At 43.1% G+C, this 21,770-nt stretch overlaps 1 protein-coding gene across 1 annotated transcript in view; it reads left to right on the top strand.

The window, feature by feature from the left end:
- tyms (thymidylate synthetase) overlaps window positions 1–3,284 on the top strand; it is a 42,793-nt gene extending 39,509 nt beyond the window's left edge. The window contains exon 7 of the mRNA XM_068031710.1: window positions 516–3,284. Coding sequence (XP_067887811.1) covers window positions 516–653 — 138 coding nt within the window. The 3' untranslated portion in view covers window positions 654–3,284. The remainder of the gene's footprint in view (window positions 1–515) is intronic.
- The last annotated feature ends 18,486 nt before the right edge of the window (window positions 3,285–21,770 follow it).

The following is a 21,770-nucleotide window of genomic DNA, read 5'->3' as shown; positions in this document are numbered from 1 at the left end:
CGATATTTCCATCTTTTCCCCCCGCTCCCACCCAACCTTGCTACTTCCCGGGGATTCTAAGGCCAATTGTAGCTCCCCTTGATGCGTCAGTTGAAGTCTGCTAACTCAGTGAACTGTGGCCCTCCCTTGGTCTGTGTGTTATTACACTGGCTGAGACAATTTGTGTTTAGTCATTTATCGAGAGCCTTTAATGTAGAAAAACCTCCAGGGCACTTACTGGGAGCCTATTCCATTGTCTTGGTGCTTGGGGAGAGTAGTATGAGGTTCCTTTTAATATGAAAAGGTGTATATATCACTCTAACTTTGCATGCAAAATTCACATGGCTGCTGTAGGAAAGTATGCGTGGGAATGTAACGCTTTATTATACTGTTTTTTTAAAAAAATCAGTTTTAGCTTTTTAAGCTTTTGATTTACAAAAAATTGCATTGTTACATGCACAAATTTGTAGCAGTCATAATTTGTGTATTTTACAACACAAACTTCGTAAAAACTCCACACATGTTCTACTTCACAGCTCCATCGTGAACCCAGACCTTTTCCAAAATTGAAGATCTTGCGCAATGTGGAAAATATTAACGACTTCAAACCAGAAGACTTCAAGTTAGAAGGTTATGATCCACACCCAACTATCAAGATGGAAATGGCTCTGTAGTACTTCTATTTGCCTGTCTGAACTGATAAATAAACGGTCGCGATTGAAGAAAGAAGAACGTGAAACTCCACAGCTATTTTAAAAAAAAAAACTGGTGAAGTTGTGGGCTGGTTCTTTCAGTTTTCTGTGGGAGCTGCATCCTCCTTGCAATGACTTTTGTAAATGCTAGGTTACATACAGTAAGGAACTAATGTCTGCCCAAATTAAGTTTGATTAGTTTTGACATGAGCTTTTTTTATACAAGTCTAACCTATATTGAAGTACACATTTTTTAATACTAATTGCCATTTTGGAAATTGTCAATAAAAGCATGTTTTCTTTCCCTGGAATAAGGCAATATTGCTAAGCATCAACTCTAGGAATCTCTTGCAACAGCTAAAGCTGCCAGTGATGTGATTTTCACAGCAAAATGAATGGAACTGCAGAAAAAAATTGCTAATACAACAGCTAAAAGGATAGAATCCTATGTAATTGACTTATTTAGTCATTAAAGCAGTGATCCTATCTATACTTACAAGGTTCTTCACAGTAATCCTGATTTCAAAATAGCAGATGCTGGCAATACGCAGCGGGTCAGGTAGCATCGGTGGAGAGAAACCGTTGACGTTTCAGGTTAGTGACCTTTCAGTCAAACTTGGAAAGGTTAGAAATGTAATAGGTTTTCAGCAAGTGAAAGGGGGAGGGTGGGGAAAAAGAACAAAAAGCGAAAGTCTGTGATTGGGTGGAGGATAGGAGAGATGAAATGGCAAAAGGTTTCATGTTGCAAGGCCAAAGGGAGTGGTAATGGGGCAAGTGAGGATGGCGCAGGTGTAAATATCAGGATAGCTGCCATCTGAGCACCAACTAAATGAAATAAGAGCGAAACCAGATCAAAAACCAAACCAGCAAAGAAACATGGAACAATAGGGGTTGACGTTATGATCCAAAATAGTTGAATTCAGTGTGGAGTCCAGAAGGCTATAACGTGCCAGGTCAAAAGATGAGATGCTTGCCAGAATTTTAGGCCCTCCCTCTGAGTGGGCTGGGAGCTGTGGGGAGTAAAATTGAGTGGGAGATGGGCACTGTTCCTGTCTCCTACCCACCATCTACAAGGTACAAGTCAGGAGTGTGATGGAATACTCTCCACTTGCCTGGATGGTTGCAGCTCTGACAGTACTCAAGAAGCTTGACATCATCCAGGACAAAGCAGCCCACTTGATTGTCACCCCATTCACAAACATTCACTCCCTCCACCGCTGATGTACAGTGGCAGCAATGTGTACCATCTACAAGATGCACTGCAGCAATGCACCAAGGCTCCTTCGACAGCATCTGCCAAACCCATGAGCTCGACCACCTAGAAGGACAAGGCAGGTTCCCCTCCAAGCCATACACCATCCTGATTTGGAAATTTATTGCCATTCCTTCACTGGCGCTGGGTGAAAATCCCAAATGGACTGCAGTGGTAATTGGGGATGGGCAATAAATATTGCCCTAGCCACATCTCAGGAATAAATTTTTAAAAATACTCCATTCCTCCTTGCAATAAAGGCCAACAGTCCATTTACTGTCCTAATTTGCTGTACCTCCATGCTAACTGTGTTTCATGTACAAGGACATCCAGGTCCCTCTGTACCTCGCCATTCTATAGTCTATCCCCATTTAAATAATGGGACTTGGTGCAAGTAAGGATACAGGCAGCAGAGTTTTTGATAACCTCAAGTTTACAGAGGATTATGGGAAGCCAGTATGTTGGAATAATCAAGTCTAGAGGTAACAAAGGCATGAATGAGGATTTCAGCTGCAGATGTAGCGGAGGCAGAATCAAGCGATGTTATGGAGGTAAGTGAATATACTATGCCATGATTTAAGTTATAAATTTGGGTTTGAATGTGTGTTTTGTGTTGGCTTTTATTTTTGCATTGTGGGAAAGATGATGATGTGATAGTGACAGCGGAAAGGTAAGGAATGTTGGGCTGCTGGTGAATTGGGGTTGAGGTTACTGGTATTGCTCATGAATTATTTGTTCAGGTAGAACCCAGGCAGAAAGGAGCTGTCTAGGTTGCAGCCTCCCTTCTTACTCCTCTGCCTCCTCCTGCTCGTGCACCTGCTCCTCAGCTTCTCACCTGATAGGTTTTGACAAGGGCTGTTCTCACATGATGGCAAGGTTGTATAGGATTCTGCATACAAAGACAAATCTTGAGACCCACTCAGCTGAGCACTGCAGGGCTCCTCCATAGCAGTCTAGGTAGCAGAAGTGTTGCTTGAGGATGCCAATGAAGTGTCACTTGTAACTTCCCCTTTACTTCAAGTACAACACCTCCTGGGTCATGTAACTGAGTTTCTGTTGGTTGCAGAACATGCGTGGATAGCCACGGCTCTTTATCTGACAGGACTGTCACAATTGCTCCGGTGTCGTGTTTAAAATTAGTGATGTGTCCATTGATATATATGGCTGCTGGCCAAAATGTTTGTTACAGATCATTGATTTCACCAAGAAAATATTTCAATTGATCTGCTGCAGGAGGTTGCGTAACTTCATTTGCCTCTCTATTCTCTTTTCCTTTTAGAGGTTGAGATAGTCGCGATTTTATACCAGCCTATCTTACTGAAGTGCCCTATTTTTCTGCAATAAAAGCATTCTGCTCATTGGGACATTGTTCAAACCTGTGGGATTTTTTTGCATCACAGCACTGTTATTGCTGCGCAAATTGAAGTAGGAATCACATGCATTTAAGCGTTCATCAAATTTTGATGCTTCATCAATATGCTGTCTTACTATTATATCATCTGCTACAGTACCAATTAAATATAATAATGTATTCACTTGGTCTGTTTCGGACCTGCTGTCCAATTCCGAGTGAATTCTATATCTGAGGAACCTTTTCCTCCATAGTACCCAGTTTTGAGTCTGATTGGATCCCTCGTGACTTTTGAAACTCTGGCATTCCCAAATTTTGATCCATTTTAAAAAATTTTTATAGACTTTTTAGAATGTTCCCCTTTAAGAAACTATTTTGTCAGGCTAGCTTGATTTGATGGAGTGTAGCAGGTGCTTGACTGTTCCCTGTTTGTTTTTTATAAGCTTCTGGTAGGGGCTTCCCCTTTCGGCAGTTCACTTGTATGTTTACACAGCTGCCTATTGGAATTGACAGAGCTGTTCAATAGACAGTTCAAGGTTTTCCCCTTTTTTGCTTTTTTTAGCTAGTTTATTTATTTTGTACAAGCTTGACTGCTTTAATTTTTTCTCTCTTCAGTTTAGCTGCATTAATGGAGAATCTGCTGTGTTCAGGGATTTCTCGCGCTTACTTTTCACTATCACATATTTTTCAGTCTGCACGCCTTTCAAGGTTTTCCCACTCTTAAGCCTCGCATTCAACACAAGTGAGGGATTGGGTTTTCCCCGTTTTTTCTCTCCCTCCCTCACACTCTGAGCCTTTAGAAAATTATTTTTTTAAGCTCTGCAAAGGCTTTTTATTTTACTGAGATTTCTCGATCATCGGCACAATGACTCACCTGATCGCTTGCTTTTCAGCCACCCTTCCATTCTTTGGAGCTTTTCTCTGCCTTCTATGACATGTAGTTTGTTTGTTTGTTCTCTTCAGCTACTTGTTTTAAAGTTTCTTCTCTTCTGGCTGAAGGATGATTGTTGCTTCGAATTTTCTCTTCTGGATATAGAACTTCGATCCCAGCGCTGTTCATGTTATATATTTGGTTTTTTATGCTGCTGCCATATAGAGTCTAGCCAGAGAAGTTCTTAGACTGTTTTGTTTAAACATTAATCTTTATTGTATAGTAACTATATATACACTCCACACTAGCCTGAGTGTCTCCTTCAAAAGCAATGCGGTAACTGTTCTTGAGTCTGTCCCACATGATCTCTTACGTCATCACGGTGGGCAGTAACCTTTACATTCTCTCAAGATTAACCCTTTGATACACTTATACTACATTTCTTACCATCGTCAGTCTGATCTGTATCTTGTTTATAACCACAAGCGTCTCTTAAAAATAGCTGTTGTATTTTAATTTCCATTTTAAGATTTCTATAGTAAACAATCTTCAAAAGAAGTTGAATGGAGACTGAGTTCATGCCTTTGGTCATGCAATCGAAGCTATGCAATCATACTAGAGTTGCGGGGAACAGGACTTGCAACTTTCCTTTAGTTGCATTCTAGACTGTGGCTGATTTCCAAGGATAAAGGGCATTTAAATACTTTGATGGATGACTGGGTCGTTTCTCATGGAGGTGGAGTGCCTGGGAGTTTAAAGCTGCAGCATCTTGTTGTCGCAAAAGTGGGAAGAAGCCCAAAAACCATTTTAATTTGGAAGATGTTCGCTTCACAAAAGCAATCAAACACTGCTGAAGGTAAACTAGTCATTTCAACTTTAAATTCCACCCCTCAAAGCCCTTAGCAACAGCTGACACCAGAGACACTGGCACCCAATCTTATTAGGCTTCAAATGACAAAGAGTACGTCGAATAACATATTCCCTACATTTACAAGTTCTCATGAAATTTACATCCAGAACATGGTGGTTTTGTGTTGCTAGCCCAGAAGCTTTGGGGCCACCATATAATTGCACCCTCAATTAGTAGTAGCTAGGAAGGAGAGTAAGATAAATGGTCGTCAGGATGGCAGCAAACGGTCAAAAAGATAGATTTGTGCAGGAGAGAATTAAACTAGAGCAGCAGGCGTAAAATTAAGTCTGAACAAATGGACAGTGTTTAAAAAGTGGCATTTCAAAGTAGTTTCAACAGGGGTAGTCAGTGGCAGTAAATCACAGCTGTGAAGTCCAAATGTTTATTATTCTCTGAGGTGTTGTTCTAAGCAGGAAAGGTTGGCATCCTTCAATCTACGAAAGATGATGGGCACACAGCAAACCATCCATTTAGATGGGGTGTCTTCTCTTGGTGCACCTTTGCTGATGGCTGTGAAAGCCAATCCTTGAGAGGCAGGTTCTACCACAAGTGCTGCAAGTGACATTGTGAGTTGTTGTTTTTGACTTTGGTACCTGTTGCCAAGCTGCTGTAGCAACTGGTCATCGTGGTAGTGCACACGAGTCTGCAGGATGTGTCATCATTTCTCTTTTTTCCCAGCTAGTGACTCCCAGGTGCGATAGTTGACATTTAGGGTCTTCATGTCATGCTTGAAAGCATCATTGAAGCAGAGCTTTGGGCGCCCCACTGGTCGTCTGGCCCTGGCTACCTCACCATTCAGAACGTCCTTGGGTATGCGACCATCTTCCATCCTGCCCATGTGTCCAATCCACCAAAGCCACCTCTGTTTGATTAGTGCCAATACACTTGTGAGCTCTGCCTTTTGATTTTGTCCTGGCAGAATATACCCATAATGCACTGCAGACAGGATGGAAATGATTTGCTTCTTTTCCTGGTAGCTGTAAGTCACTATGAGCATGGTGTAGGTTTTGTAGTGAGCAGTCAATCGAGCCACCAGTAGCAACCGCGGAGTGCCTCATCTCCCTGCGGTTATCATCTGACAGAGACACAGTCAACATCATATGTGTCTACAGGCCAACTCTGAAGGCCAGCATCTCCCATAAAGAGCATTTCTATGTCTCCCTCGGTGACATTCTGAGGAACATCCCAAATGGCAAGAGGCTATTCATGCTGAGTGACTTCAACGCACATGTTGGGCAAACAGTGATTCACAGCCAACGTGCCTTGGTTATCATGGGGTGGGCATGATCAATGATAACTGACAAAGCTTTCTTGAACTTTGTGCCCTGAATGAACTCTGCCTCCCCAACACCACCTTCCAGGGCAGATGTCACCGCAAGGTATCATGGCATCACCTAAAATCTGGTTGTTGGCACCAACTAGACCTAGTCATCACGAGGAGGCGTGATCTGCCCAGTGTTCTTCACACCCACCCCTGCCATAGCGCAGATTGCAACACCGACCACTCATCAGCAGCAGAGTGAAGGTGCACCCCCGAATGTTCCACAGTTCCAAACATGATGGCCCATCATACATCAACAGCCCTTGCATAAGCAATTATGCCAAATACCCAGCGCTTCGCACTGTCTCTAGAATGCTTGCTACCCATCAAAGCCTTAATGGGAAGCACCGATGCTGGCATTGATGAAACTCTGAATTCACTAAGCTCAATCATCTGTATTCTAAACAATTGCAAAGGATATAAACTGTAAACTGATTAGCACTGATTAAGGTGTATGAAAGCAACCACAGATTTTATTCATTTAAAAATACACATCTAGATGGCTGGAGACAGGCATTTTTTGAAAATTGTTCAATCATTGAATAAAATAAAACCTAGAACAGGAGTAGAAAGCAGGTAAAATTTAATTACCTGTTAATTTCAGCTTCACTGGTGACACGGAAATCCTCTAGAAGGGAGAGCTCAGATAATATTTGTTTTGGAATACAGTTGGTGGTATGTTGGTTATGGTGGCATAGTTCTAGCCTGTCCTGTTTTATCATAGATTATAAAGCATTTCTGTAAAAATGTTGGGCTGTTTTACCATTGTGAGGCTTGACCAACGCCATAAACCGTGTGTAAAGCTTGAGTGGATTGCACAGTTCCCCGACTTCCAAATTCTTTTTCTTTAAATATATTTTTGGAATTTCCAACTATAATTTGAACCCCTATTTTCACCAAGTTACCATGACTTGGGCACAAGCAAAACACTGGCAAGAGGAATCTGGTGATGATCTTCCATCATGTAAAGGAACACAGTGCTCACATTCAGGGACTGAGGATGATGTAGATGGAGAGAGCTACAGTACTGAAACAGGCCCTTCAGCCCACCGAGCCTGTGCCAACCAGCAACCACCCATTTTACACTAATCCTACATTAATCCCAAATTCCCTACCACATCCCCACCATTCTCCTACCACCTACCGACACTAGGGGCAATTTATAATGGCCAATTTACCTATCAACCTGCAAGTCTTTGGCTGTGTGAGGAAACCGGAGCACCCGGCAGAAACCCACACGGTCACAGGGAGAACTTGCAAACTCCGCACAGGCACTACCCAGAACTGAACCTGGGTTGCTGGAGCTGTGAGGCTGCGGTGCTAACCACTGTGCCACCCCAAAAGTACCTGTGACCAGGGCTTTACTTAAATACTTGTGAAGGGGCCATAGAAGTAGGATTAAATTTAATGTTTTGATGGGGGATAACGTAGATGCGGGGGCAGGGATATAGACAAACAGTTCAGGGGAAAGGAGATCAAACTGTATCAGCACAATGCTGGCCTTGTTTGTCTAGCGTAGGCAGCTGCGGAGAATGCTGACCAAGTCACACCATCCAGGATGCCCCACACCTAAAGATACTCAGTGGGCTGAGTCGATGTCACATGGAGAACTTACCAGTTCGACTCTCATCACCGCAAAGACAGGCCAAGCAGTAGCAATTAGTGTGCCACACTTTCCAAGGAGTTCACTATCCAGTGCGAGGCCTGGGTTAACACCTTCTCAAGGGTGCCTGGAGGATGTACAAACTGCCTACCGTGCCCGAAAGCTGAGGTATAGGTAGAAAGAATGCTCATAGTTGACCACACAAACTAAATTTAAAAGGGTTCCATACCTTGAGGAGCCTGTCTTCAACCACCCAGAATGAAGTCGGGAAGCAGTTTTGCACCACACAACTGCGGGAAGAAATAGATTTATGTGTCTTGGTTTCTTTAGGAGGAGACGTATAAGGCCATGTAATACATTCGTTGATGGGGAGACGGTGGCGTAGTAGTAATGTCACTGAACTAGTAATCCATATACCCAGGCTAATGCCCTGGGGACATGGTTTCAAATCCCACCATGGCAGCTGGTGGAATTTAAATTCAATTAATAAGTAAAAATAAAAATCTGCAATTGAAAGTTAGTCTCAGTTTTATGGCACCATTACTATCATCAATTTTTATAAAAACCCATCTGATTCACCAATGTCGTCTCGGGAAAGAAATCTGCTGTCCTTACCTGGTCTGGCCTACATGTGACGGTTGACTCTTAACTGCCCTCTGAAATGGCCGAGCAAATCACTCAGTTGTCAAGGGCAATTAGGGATGGACAACAAATGCTGGCCTTGCCAGCCATGCCCACATCCCTTTAAAAGAATAAAAGAACTACCTAAGTGACCGTATGATGATCATGTGCCACAGTTACCATGTCTAGGAGGAGAATGGACAGGCAGAAACAGTCTGTGGCAGAACCTGAATGAATGACTGGTGAAGCACTTGAAGAAATACAGAACTATAAAAGGGAGAGCGATCATGTCTGGCAGATCTCGGTGAGGACAGAGCGTGGCATTTTCTCAGAGCTACTCCTACTCTGTCACCATAAATTCAGCAGAAATGCTCTGGAAACCCCATTGACACTCGTAGTCAGAATTTCTGTTGTACTTGCAGCCAATTTACAGCAGAATAGTGGGTTCAGCTCTAAGTCTAAGCCAATAAGACTTGTGGACAGGGAGAACTAAACCGATGTCATTTATTCTAATTTCAGCTATGCTCCTGATACAGTATCATATAGGAAATTGGTCCATTAGTTTAGAAGGCATTCATTCCGAGTTTACACAGAGGGAGCATTGCTCTAGCCCCAAGTGGAGTACCGAACGCAATTCTGGTCACCGTATAATGACAGAAACATCCAGGCTTAGAGAGGGTACAGCAAAGGGTAACTAAACTGACAGCTTATGTACCTGAGCTAGCATCAGTAAATTCAAACAATAGCTTAAAAAATTCCAAGTATGCCATTTTTCCAGGGTTTCTGTGACTTTTTTTCTTATTCATTCTGGGGATTTGGGTGTCATTGGCTAGGCCAGCATTTACTGCCCATCCCTAATTGCCCTTGGAAAGGTAGTGGTGAGCTGCCTTCCTCAACTACTGCAGTCTTTGGGGTAGGTACACCCACAGTGCTGTTAGGAAGGGAGTTCCAGGATTTTGACCCAGTGACAGTGAAGGAACGACAGTGAAGTGAAGTTCCAAGTCAGGATGGTGTGTGGCTTGGAGGGGAATTTGCAGATGGTAGTGTTCCCATGCATTTGCTGCCCTTGTCCTTCTAGGTGGTAGAGGTCACTGGTTTGGAAGGTGCTGTTGAAAGAGCCTTGGGGAGTTGCTGCAGTGCATCTTGTTATGGTGCACGCTGCTGCCACTGTGTGTCAGTGGTGGAGGGAGCGAATGTTGAAGGTGGTAGATTGGGTGCTAATCAATCGGGCTGCTTTGTCCTGGATGGTGTTGAGCTTCTAGAGTGCTGTTGGAGCTGCACCCATCCAGGCAAGTGGAGAGTATTCCATCACACTCCCAACTTCCACCATGTAGATGGTGGACAGGCATTGAGGAGACGGGAGCTGAGTTACTCACTGCAGAATTCCCAGCCTCTGACATGCTGTTGTAGCCACATCATTTATGTGGCTGGTCCAGTTCAGTTTCTGATCAATGGTGACCCCCAGGATGTTGATATTGGGGAATTCAGCGATGGTAATGCCATTGAATGTCAAGGGGAGATGGTTAGATACTGTCTTGTTGGAGATGGTCATTGCCTGGCACTTGTATGGCGCGGATGTTACTTGCCACTTATCAGCCCAAGCCTGGATGTTGTCTAGGTCTTGCTGCATATTAACACGGGTTGCTTCAGTATCTGAGGAGTCGCGAATGGTGCCTGGTGCTGCTTCTGGCATGCTCTCCTGCTCTCTTCATTGAACTAGGGTTGGTCCCCCAGCTTGATGGTAATGGTAGAATGTGGGATATGCCAGGCCATGAGGCTAAAGATTGTGGTTGAATACAATTCTGTTGCTGCTGATGGCCCACAACACCTCATGGATGCCCAGTTTTGAGCTGCTAGATCTGTTCAAAATCTATCCCATTTAGTATGGTGGTCGTGCACACAAAACGATGGTGGGTACCCTTAGTGTAAAGATGGGACTTTGTTTCCACAGGACTGTGCGGTGGTCACTCCTACCAACACTGTAAAGGACAGATGCATCTGCGGCAGGCAGATTGGTGAGGATGAGGTCAAGTAGGTTTTTCCCTTTTGTAGGTTCCCTCGCCACCTGCCGCAGATCCAGCCTAGCAGCTATTGACTTTAGGACTCGGCCAGCTCGGTCTCAGTAGTGGTTCTCCGAGCCACTCTTGGTGATGGATATTGAAGTCCCCCACCCAGAGTACATTTTGTGCCCTTGCTACCCTCAGTGCTTCTTCCAATTGATGTTTAACATGGAGAAGCACTGATTCATCAGCTGAGGGGGAGGCAGTAGGTGGTAATCAGCAGGAGATTTTATAGTCAGGGGAAAAGATAGGCGCTACTGTGGCCGTCAACGTGACTCCAGGATGGTATGTTGCCTCCTCGGTGCCAGGGTCCGGGATGTCACTGAACGGCTGCAGGGCATCCTGAATGGGGAGGGTGATGAGGCAGAGGTCATGGTACATGTTGGTACCAATCACATAGGTAGAAAGAGGGATGAGGTCTTGCATCAAGAATTCAGGGAGTTAGGCAGTAGACTAAAAAGCAGGACCTCTCATGTTGTAATCTCTGGATTACTCCCAGTGCCATGTGTTAGCGAGTATAGAAATAGGAGAATAGGACAGATGAATGTGTGGCTTAAGAGTTGGTGCAGGAGGGAGGGTTTTAGATTCCTGGACCACTGGGACCGTTTCTGGGGAAGATGGGACCTGTACGAGCGAAACGGTCTACATCTGAACCAGAGGGGGACTAACATCCTTGCTGGCAGGTTTGCTAGTGCTGTTGGGAAGGGTTTAAACTAATTTGGCAGGGGGAGGGGATGCAGACTCCTAGCAGAATAGGGACGCAGCTAAACACAGGAAAGCGAATAAGTCAGAGGGAATACAGCGGAAGTAAGTTTCAAGGGAATAAGACCAGGATGGAAGGCCTCTACTTTAATGCCAGGAGTATTGCAGAAAAAACGGATGAGTTAAGGGCAAGGATTGACACATGGAATTGTGATATAGTAGCCATCACGGAGACATGGTTGAGGGAGGAGCAGGATTGGCAGCTCAATATCCCGGGATATAGAATCTTCAGGCGAGACAGAGGAGGGGGTAAAAGAGGAGGGGGCATTGCAATATTAGTTAAGGAATCAGTTACTACAGTAAGGAGAGATGATATCTTGGAGGGGGCATCAAATGAAGCTTTATGGGTAGAGTTTAGGAATAAAAAAGGGACAGCCACATTGCTAGGTGTTTATTATAGACCCCCAGATAGTCAGCGGGAAATTGAGGAGCAAATATGTGCGCAATTCGCAGAGGTGTGTAAAAATAATAATAGGGTAATTATATTAGGTGATTTCAACTTTCCCAACATTAATTGGGATAGTCATCGTGTTAAGGGCTTAGATGGAGTGGAGTTCTTAAAATGTATACAGGAGAACTTTTTAGCTCAATATGTAGAGGATCCAACAAGGGAGAGTGCAGTGCTGGACCCAATTCTAGGGAATTAAGCTGGACAGGTGGTTGATGTGTTGGTGGGGGAGAATTTTGGTGATAGCGACCATAACATAGTACAGTTTAAGCTTGTTATGGAGAAACAAATAGGCAAGTTGCAAAAGAAGGTTTTGGATTGGGGGAGAGCAAATTTTAGTAAAATAAGGAAGGATCTGGCCAAGGTAGACTGGAAAGAATTACTTGTCGGGAAATCTACAGAAGAGCAGTGGGGGGCATTCAAAAAGGAAATGGGGAGGGTACAGGCCCAACATGTTCCCTCTAGGGTAATAGGTAGGAGCAACAAGCCCAGAGAACCATGGATGACCAGAAACATTCAGAGTACGATGAGAAGGAAAAGAGAGGCTTTTAGCAAATACACGGAGAGCAAATCAATGGAAGCATTAGTGGAGTACAGAAAGTGTAGGATGGAGCTTAAGAAAGCAATTAGGAGAGCAAAGAGGGGATATGAGAAAGCGCTGGCTGGTAAAAGTAGGGAAAATCCCAAGATATTCTATGAGTATATCAATGGGAAGAGGATAACCAGGGAAAGAGTAGGACCAAGGGGGATATTTGTGGGTGGAGCCAGAGAACATTGATAGGGTGTTGAATGAATATTTCACATCTGTCTTCACCTAAGAGAATGAGGATGTAGATCTGGAACTCAGAGAGAGAAACTGTGAGGTTCTTGAGCAAATTGTCATAGGGAGTGACAAGGTATTGGAGGTTTTGGAAAGCTTAAAAGTGGACAAATCTCCAGGTCCGCACGATTTGTGTTCCAGGATGCTGTGGGAGGCGAGGGTGGAGATTGCAGGGGCTCACACCCCAATTTTTAATTCCTCTCTGGCCACGTGGGAGGTGCCAGAGGACTGGAGAACAGCTAATGTGGTCCCACTATTTAAGAAAGGTTGTAGAGAAAAGCCAGGGAACTACAGACCAGTGAGTCTCACGTCAGTGGTAGGGAAATTATTGGAGAAAATTCTGAAGGAGAGAATCTATCTCCACTTGGAGAGGCAAAATTTGATTAGGAATAGTCAGCATGGCTTTGTCAGAGGGAGGTCATGCCTAACAAATTTGATTGAATTTTTTGAGCATGTGAACAGGTGTGTAGATGAGGGTAGTGCAGTTGATGTAGTTTACATGGATTTCAGCAAAGCCTTTGACAAGGTCCCACATGGGAGACTTATCAAGAAAGCAAGTGCACATGGGATACAAGGTAACTTGATGAGGTGGATTCAAAATTAGCTTAGCTGTAGGATATAGAGAGTGATGATAGAAGGCTGTTTTAGTGACTGGAAGCCAGTGTCCAGTGGTGTACCACAGGGATCTGTGCTGGGTCCCCTATTGTTTGTCATTTATATAAATGACATAGATGACTATGTGGGGGGTAGGATCAGTAAGTTCGCTGTTGACACAAAGATTGGCTGAGTGGTTATCAGTGAGTTGGAGTGTCTTAGGTTACAGGAAGATATAGACGGGATGGTCAAATGGGCAGAAAAGTGGCAGATGGAATTTAACGCTAAAAAGTGTGAGGTGATACACTTTGGAAGGAGTAATGTGACACGGAAGTATTCAATGAATGGCCTGACACTGGAAAGTTCTGAGGAACAAAGGGACCTTGGCGTGTTTGTCCATAGATCTCTGAAGGCAGAAGGGCAGGTTAATAGGGTGGTGAAAAAGGCATATGGGACACTTGCCTTTATCAATCAAGGCATAGATTACAAAAGCAGGGAGGTCATGTTGGAGTTGTGTAGAACTTTGGTAAGGCCACAGCTGGAGTACTGTGTGCAATTCTGGTCGCCACATTATAGGAAGGATGTGATTGCATTGGAGGGGTTGCAGAGGCAATTCACCAGGATGTTGCCTGGGATGGAACATTTAAGCTATGAAGAGAGGTTGGAAGGGCTTGGGTTGTTTTCGCTGGAGCAGAGAAGACTGAGGGGTGACCTGATCGAGGTGTACAAGATTGAGGGCCATGGACAGGGTGGATAGGGAGCAGCTGTTCCCCTTAGTTGAAGGGTCAATTACGAGGGGTCACAAGTTTAAGGTGAGGGGTGGGAGGTTTAAGGGGGATTTGAGGAAGGTCTTTTTTACCCAGAGGTTGGTGACGGTCTGGAATGCCCTGCCTGGGAGGGTGGTAGAGGCGGGTTGCCTCACATCCTTTTTAAAAAGTACCTGGATGAGCACTTGGCACGTCATAACATTCAAGGCTATGGGCCAAGTGCTGGCAAATGGGATTAGGTAGACAGGTCAGGTGTCTTTAATGCATCGGTGCAGGCTCGATGGGCCAAAGGGCCTCTTCTGCACTGTATAATTCTGTGATTCTGTTTCCTTACCTACATTTGACCTGATGCCATTTCAATTTAAGATTGTGCACACAGAAGCGGGGTATAAAATTGAGTTATATTTTAAATAAAGTTTTTATTTTTATTTTAAAAGTTGGTTTTGCAACTGTGAGAAGGCAATGAACAATTTTCTAAGAGATCAGCTTCAGCCTTGAAGGTCTGAAGATGTCTGGCAGAAATCCAATTTGAAGTTTACAACACAGCTTTAATTGGAGTTCAAGTTTAAAATCTGTTCTTGTTGTTTTTGCAGTTTAAATTAAAGACATGTTTTACTGACTGTTTTAAATAACAAATGTCAGGAATTGTTTAGTTTAGTGATACAGCACTGAAACAGGCCCTTTGGCCCACTGAGTCTGTGCCGACCAACAACCACTCATTTATACTAATCCTACATTAATCCCATATTCCCTACCACATCCCCACCATTCTCCTACCACCTACCTACACTAGGGGCAATTTACAATGGCCAATTTACCTACCAACCTGCAAGTCTTTGGCTGTGGGAGGAAACCGGAGCACCCGGCGGAAACCCACGCAGTCACAGGGAGATCTTGCAAACTCTGCGCAGGCAGTACTCAGAACCAAACCTGGGTCGCTGGAGCTGTGAGGCTGTGGTGCTAACCACTGCGCCACTGTGCTGCCCCATATTGGTTTAAGGGAGAGAAGGATAAACAAAGGAGATATGGGAAAGATTCTGTCTGTTTAAAGTTTGTTTAAGAAGCTGTTGTTAAATCTTTTGTTATAAGCATGCTAAATAACTTTTTCTTTAGTTTTTGGTTTTATTACAGTCATTTGAAAGGGTGCCTGAAGGAAGAACGAGAAAAATGACATGATTTACCTGTCTCTAAAAAAAAAAGCACATGCTATTCTGTTCTGTGTGTAGTTAATAAGTTAATAAGTCTGAATTAAGTTTATACTATTAAGGTTAACTGACCTGGTAAGTTGAGCAAACTGAAAATTTTAGTTGTGGCCACAATGAATTTTCAAGTTTATTATGTCAAGTTTTGAGGGAGTCTTTAGTTCTGGACATAAGACTTGCTCATATAACATTGGCAGTTTTGATTTTTAAATGTTTATTTCTGTGAATTGGAATTTGGAATCATCTTTGTTGTATAAAAAAAAATCCTTGGATTGGAAACCTCTCACAAAAGATGCTAACAGTTTGGAAACAAGTGCAGTTTATCTAAAATGCTGTCTTTCCTGATGGAGATGCTTTCCTTTGAAGTTGTTAATGTTACTAATGAGTTTGTTGTTTTCAAACCCTAAGGATGTCAAAAGAATTGAAAAAAAAGTTTAAAATAGAATGTAGTTCTTTTCGATCAGAAAAAAAAGTTACGTAAAGTGATACAACTGGGAATGTTTTGCTCCGCCCCCCTTGGAGACGAGCAAAAAATTAACCCCGCTATAGTTATTGTTTTTCCATTTAATCCACTACACAATGTTTGCATTGCTAAGAGTAAAATTTATATATATTGGACATTATTAAATCTTAAATTTCTAAATTGACAGATGTAATTGGGCAAATTCACCCATTGGGCTCAGGGGCAGAACCAGAGTGGATTCTTTGTTTTTTTTAAGCAGGTGACATTAGGTTCAAAGGCCACATGAGAACTGATGCCACAGCAAGAGATCCAGCAGCTTTAAGAATTTAAGAACTTAAATTGCAGACAACAAATGTCACAGCATCTTTATCAATGAGACAAAGTGCTTGAGAAGGAGAGATATTGCAAGCACTTCTGTCTTTAATGTAAAAAAAAATGCAATACCACCAAGTCTGGGCATAAGAAATTGGAATCGATAAGAAAATGTCATTGATATGAGTGGTTATTTAAAGCACTCAAAGGGAAATTTATCTGACATTTAAGAGGACAATCAAAGTTTTGGAAAACAAAAAAAACAAAAGCAGTCAAAGTGATTTACTGTGTTGGACAGTAGCAATGGGTTCTGGTCCATACCGCTGGCACAAGAGTGTCAATATAAATTTGCGTTTATGTTCCAGGCACAACAGTACACCTGGACGTGTCTTTCCCAGGGATTTCATAATAGTCCGTCAATAGTCCACCAGTAGTTGGCCCAGAGCATGGAGGAACTCCTTCGACTTCTCTGGAAGGTCGAAGTGAAAGTTAACCCTAAAAATGTATAGAAATGAAGGAAATTTGGGAATAGTAATAACACAGGGAAAGCACGAGAGCAGATGTGAGTACAGACAATTCTCAAACTGCCCCTACCGCAAAATATTAAGGCTCTAAGATCATTTTTGGGCCTTGTTGGGTATTGCAGGAACCATATTGATAGATTTGCATTAAAGGCAGCCCCTTTATACGATCTCCTAAAAAAAGAACTGCTACGTGCCTGGCGGACAATTTAATCTACCAGGGCGAACCCCATGAGTGTCAGGTTTTGACAGCAAAGGCCCTCAAGGGACCTTTTGTGTCAAAATCATTGGAGGGTGTACAGGGAAGGAGCCAGCAATCAAACCAACAATCAAAATTTTTGTTGACGGTTCCTCTACAGGGGAGGACATCCGGATGACATCACCTGACCGGGAGAAATACATGGCAACTACCAGGGGCTACAGGGAGATGGGGACAAGTGGTGGGTCTTTCTTGTAAACGTTACTATTGGACAGTCGGTATGTGTCGAATGCCCAAAAGGGACCCACTAGGGGGCCCCGAGTTCCCTGCATGGCAGTGCAATGATAAAGACTGTAGAAACCGATCAATATGTGTGAAAGCACACAATGATAGGGGCTATTGGCTCTATTGTGTTGGGGAAAATATAAAAAGGACAGTTCCTATTCCAGGTTGTGAGATTAAACTGGCAAGAAGCATCAACCCCCACGCTTACCCCCACATATCCGAATGATCAACGAGTAAAGTTACGAGCCAACAGCCACAAGTGACTGATCTCCCTTGCCCTGCCTTAACTGCAGTACCAGAAAATGGACTTGCGATAATAAAAACTAATAAAATTGTATATGATAATATACAGCTGAGTTGGTACCGGTAATATTGAATATCTCAGATATTCAGCTACCTGACTGGTGCCCTGAGAAGACCCGAGAGTTGTACAAGGTGTTACTGCAACAATTGCTGGGACAAGAATTCGGTCACAACGGAGTAATAATGGGAAAGAGACGTAAACGTAACTTAGTAAATGACGCAGCCACAGTATTTAATACGGGAACTTCAATTGCCAATACTATCGATTTGGAAAGTGTGTACCAGAAGGTTAGAATTTTCAGCCAGCTGGTAAAGGATAATTTGAACAAGGAACAAAAGGGACAAAGTGGTGTAGCTAAAGTAGGACAGGATTTGACTGACCCAGTGACAGAACTGGTACGATTACTGGAACATCATGCTCATACTATTAATTATCTAATAGAAAATGTAAAGGAGGTCCACGATATTTCAAATAATGGAAGTTTGTAGTACATACGGTTTGTGGATATTGGAACAAACTTGGGAAAATTTGAGGCAAATTGATGCTGGACAGGTACCAGATTGGATAAATGACACCCAGTTGGAGTAATTAGTTAGTCACACAAATGATAAAATTACCAGGTGCTAACTCAGAAAATTTGTCAAGGTATCGAAAGGTCATCAGTGTGTAAATATGAGATCCATGAGTATTGGAGTAGTATTGGGAATACCTGTAATTCCAAGAGACGAGTTAGGGATGCAATTATATGAAGTAGAAAATATAGGGGTGATAAAGGGAAAAGATTACATAAAATACTATGATATTTTACCTTATGTTGTGGAAATTGGAAAAGAGATAGTAGGAACAACATTGTCTGAGTGTAGTCTGGAAAACCAGTAGGTCATATGTCCTCATCCTAAATAGACAGTCAAAATGTGGATTTAATTCCACTGTAAATTGCACCATGGAAACTAGGAAAGCATTGTCAGGGCTCATCCATGTGGTCTATATGGGAAAGGGGAGATATTGCTTAACCACCATGGCGAAGGAATACCATTACGGACATAACTGGACTTGTCCAGTGAGCAACAGTACCTTCAGTTTCAATCCACAAATACCAACCAGAGTAGGAAAGATGGAGTTGGTAGACATCCATAAACGAAAGACAGAAATGATAACTGTGACAGAAAGTATTAAGGAGGACTTGATAAATTACCTCCAGGAATACGAATATACTATGCAGCAATTGCTTGGGTAAAGAGAGACAGCAACCTAGAAGCCATTGCTGTAGTGTACTACAATCTGGAACAATAGTCGAAGATGCTACAAGATGAGATTGATGAGATAAAAGATTCTACTTGGTGGGAGGACTTAAATGTGCAGATACACCCCTGGTTTAGGATTATCTCCCATGTCCTGATAGTGGTTTTGGGTATCATGGTGATATATGTGACATACTTAATTTGGAAACTTAAGAAATTGATTAAGCAATGTGAGAGGATGTTTGAACGCAGGTTGGACAGCTACCTTAAAGGCAGTCAGTATTCGAACTTGCTCTATAAAAAAATAGACAATTAATTATGTAACAAGAGGGTAATTGTACAACCTATCTATATATACTTAAAATGAATTAATGAATGATCAATGTATTCTAAAAATGAAATTGCAACTGTATTATGTTCGCACAATCGATTGATTATGTTTAAATTGTATTTTCTTTAACATTACACTGCTTATGCTTTTGCTTTGAAAATGAAATTGTAATTGCACAAGTGTACTACCTAAGAGAGATGAGCGTGTGATCCCTTGGGCATAGCCCAGCAGGATCAAAGGGGGGCACTGTAGACCCAGTAAAAACACATACAATAAAAACACATCAGAACTTAGGTGAAACAAAGGGACTAGTCACACAACAATGAACAGTGTGTTAAAGCATAGAGGGGGTGGGTAGAAAGGGGCCACAGTACACAGATGGCCGAGGAATTGTAGATAGTATAGAAAAAACATGGCCAAAGTATGGAAAGTCGTCATCAGGGAACTCCTCTTTGCTGACGATGCTGCTTTAACATCCCACACAGAAGAGTGTCTACAGAGACTCATCGACAGGATTGCAGCTGCCTGCAACGAATTTGACCTAACCATCAGCCTCAAGAAAACGAACATCATGGGACAGGATATCAGAAACACTCTATCCATCAATATCAGCGACCACGCTCTGGAAGTGGTTCAAGAGTTCACCCACCTAGGCTCAACTATCACCAATAACCTGACTCTCGATGCAGAAATCAACAAACGCCTGGGAAAGGCGTCCACTGCAATGTCCAGACTGGCCAAGAAAATGGGAAAATGGCGCGCTGACATGGAACACAAAAGTCTGAGTGTTTCAAGCCTGTGTCCTCAGTACCTTGCTCTACGGCAGCGAGGCCTGGACAACGTATGTCAGCCAAGAGCGACGTCTCAACTCACTCCATCTTCGCTGCCTCCAGAGAATCCTTGGCATCAGGTGGCAGGACCGTATCTCCAACGCAGAAGTCCTTGAGGCGGCCAACATCGCCAGCATATACACCTTACTGAGCCAGCGACGCTTGAGATGGCTTGGCCATTTGAGCCGCATGGGAGATGGCAGGATCCCCAAGGACACATTGTGCAGCGAGCTCATCACTGGTATCAGACCCACCGGCCGTCCATGTCTCCGCTTTAAAGACATCTGCAAATACGACATGAAGTCCTGTGACATTGACCACCAGTCATGGGAGTCAGTTGCCAGTGATCGCCAGAGCTGGCGGACAGCCATAAAGTCAGGGCTAATGAGTGGAGAGTCGAAGAGACTTAGCAGCTGGCAGGAAAAAAGACAAGTGCAAGGAGAGAGCCAACTGTGTAACAGCCCCGACAACCAATTTTATCTGCAGCGCCTGTGGAAGAGTCTGTCACTCTAGAATTGGCCTTTATAGCCACTCCAGGCGCTGCTTCACAAACCACTGACCACCTCTAGGCGCTTACCCATTGTCTCTCGAGACAAGGAGGCCAAAGAGGAAGAATAGAAAAAACATATTGATGCTCCCAGACACTGTCCTTGCACGTAACAGATAAAGGAGTCGTCAAGGACTCAAGATATGATTAGTCGCATAGTAGACAATGGGAAGCTGTAAAATGTTGACCAGGTTCTCACTGAGCCAAATAAGGAAATATCATTATGTCATTATACCAGACCCTTATCAGTAAGTAAGAGGGGAGGGTCTTGGAAACATGATTTAACCCCTGACTGAAACTAGGGAAGGCACGAAAACCTGGGGAAGAACACTCGAGAAGATATCCCTGAGTCAAGGGCTCAGAGAACAGAAGAGCAACCGCAAGTCTGAGACTGATCACCTCGTGCCTTGGTGGGTAGTATACTGTGCAAGTAGTGAGAGCTTGTACTTTGATGATTCTTGATGCTGTGCAAGTTAGTGAGAGCTTGTACTTGATTTAGTGTGTGAATAAAATATTGATCTATCTTTCACCAATCAGCTTCCTTGGATTCTTTAAGAGAAAGGGCAGATTAGGCACAACACTGGCTGACCACTTTGGGGAGCACCTCCTTTCAGTCTGTATGTGTGACCCCAAGGTTCCAGTCGCCTGTCATTTTAATTCTCCTCCTTTCTTCCACACTGACCTTTCTATCCTAGCCCTGTAACAGTGTTTCCATGAAGCTTAATGCAAGCTCGAGGAATAGCACCTCATCTTTCGACTGTGCACTTAGTGTCATAGTGTCATTAAACACAGTAGGAGGTCATTCGGCCCATTGAGTCCATGCTGGCCCTCTATAGAGCAATCCAATCGGTCCCATTTACTTCCTCTACCCCATAGTCCTGTACCTTTATTTCCCTCAAGTGCCCATCCAATTTCCTTTTGAAATCATTCATCTAAAGCCTTCTGGACTTAGCATTGAATTCAACAATTTTGGGTCATAACCTCTATCCCCATTTTGTTTTGTTTTTATTTGCTGATTTGGTTTTCCTTTCATTTCTCTCGTTTCTTTCACTTTATGTTCAGACAACAGCTATCCTGCCCTTTGCACCTCCTCTAGACACATAATTTGTTTCTTTACTTATCCTATCACCATTCTCTTTGGCCTTGTAACATGAAACCTTTGGTTATTTAATCTTTCCTGCCCTCCACCCTATCTCAGACTTGCCCTTTTGTCCTTCTGCCTACTCTTCCCCCTTTCACTTGCTGAAACCCTATTACATTTCTAACTTCTCCCAGTTCTGATGAAAGATTACAGACCTGAAATATTAACTCTGTTTCTCTCTCCACAGATCCTGCTTGCCCTGCTGAGTATTTCCAACATTTTCTATTTTTAATCTGCTTTGCTAACCTTATTTTGAATTATGAATTCTGCAAGTTTGTTCACAACTGATGTTAACTTCCTCACAGTTATCTAATTATCCGGCTCTTCTTTCTTGAACAAAGGT

Source organism: Heterodontus francisci, chromosome 5 (assembly GCF_036365525.1).
Source record: "Heterodontus francisci isolate sHetFra1 chromosome 5, sHetFra1.hap1, whole genome shotgun sequence".
Classification (NCBI taxonomy): domain Eukaryota; kingdom Metazoa; phylum Chordata; class Chondrichthyes; order Heterodontiformes; family Heterodontidae; genus Heterodontus; species Heterodontus francisci.
Note: the sequence above shows the minus strand (reverse complement) of the source record. Positions and strands in the feature narration are given on the sequence as shown.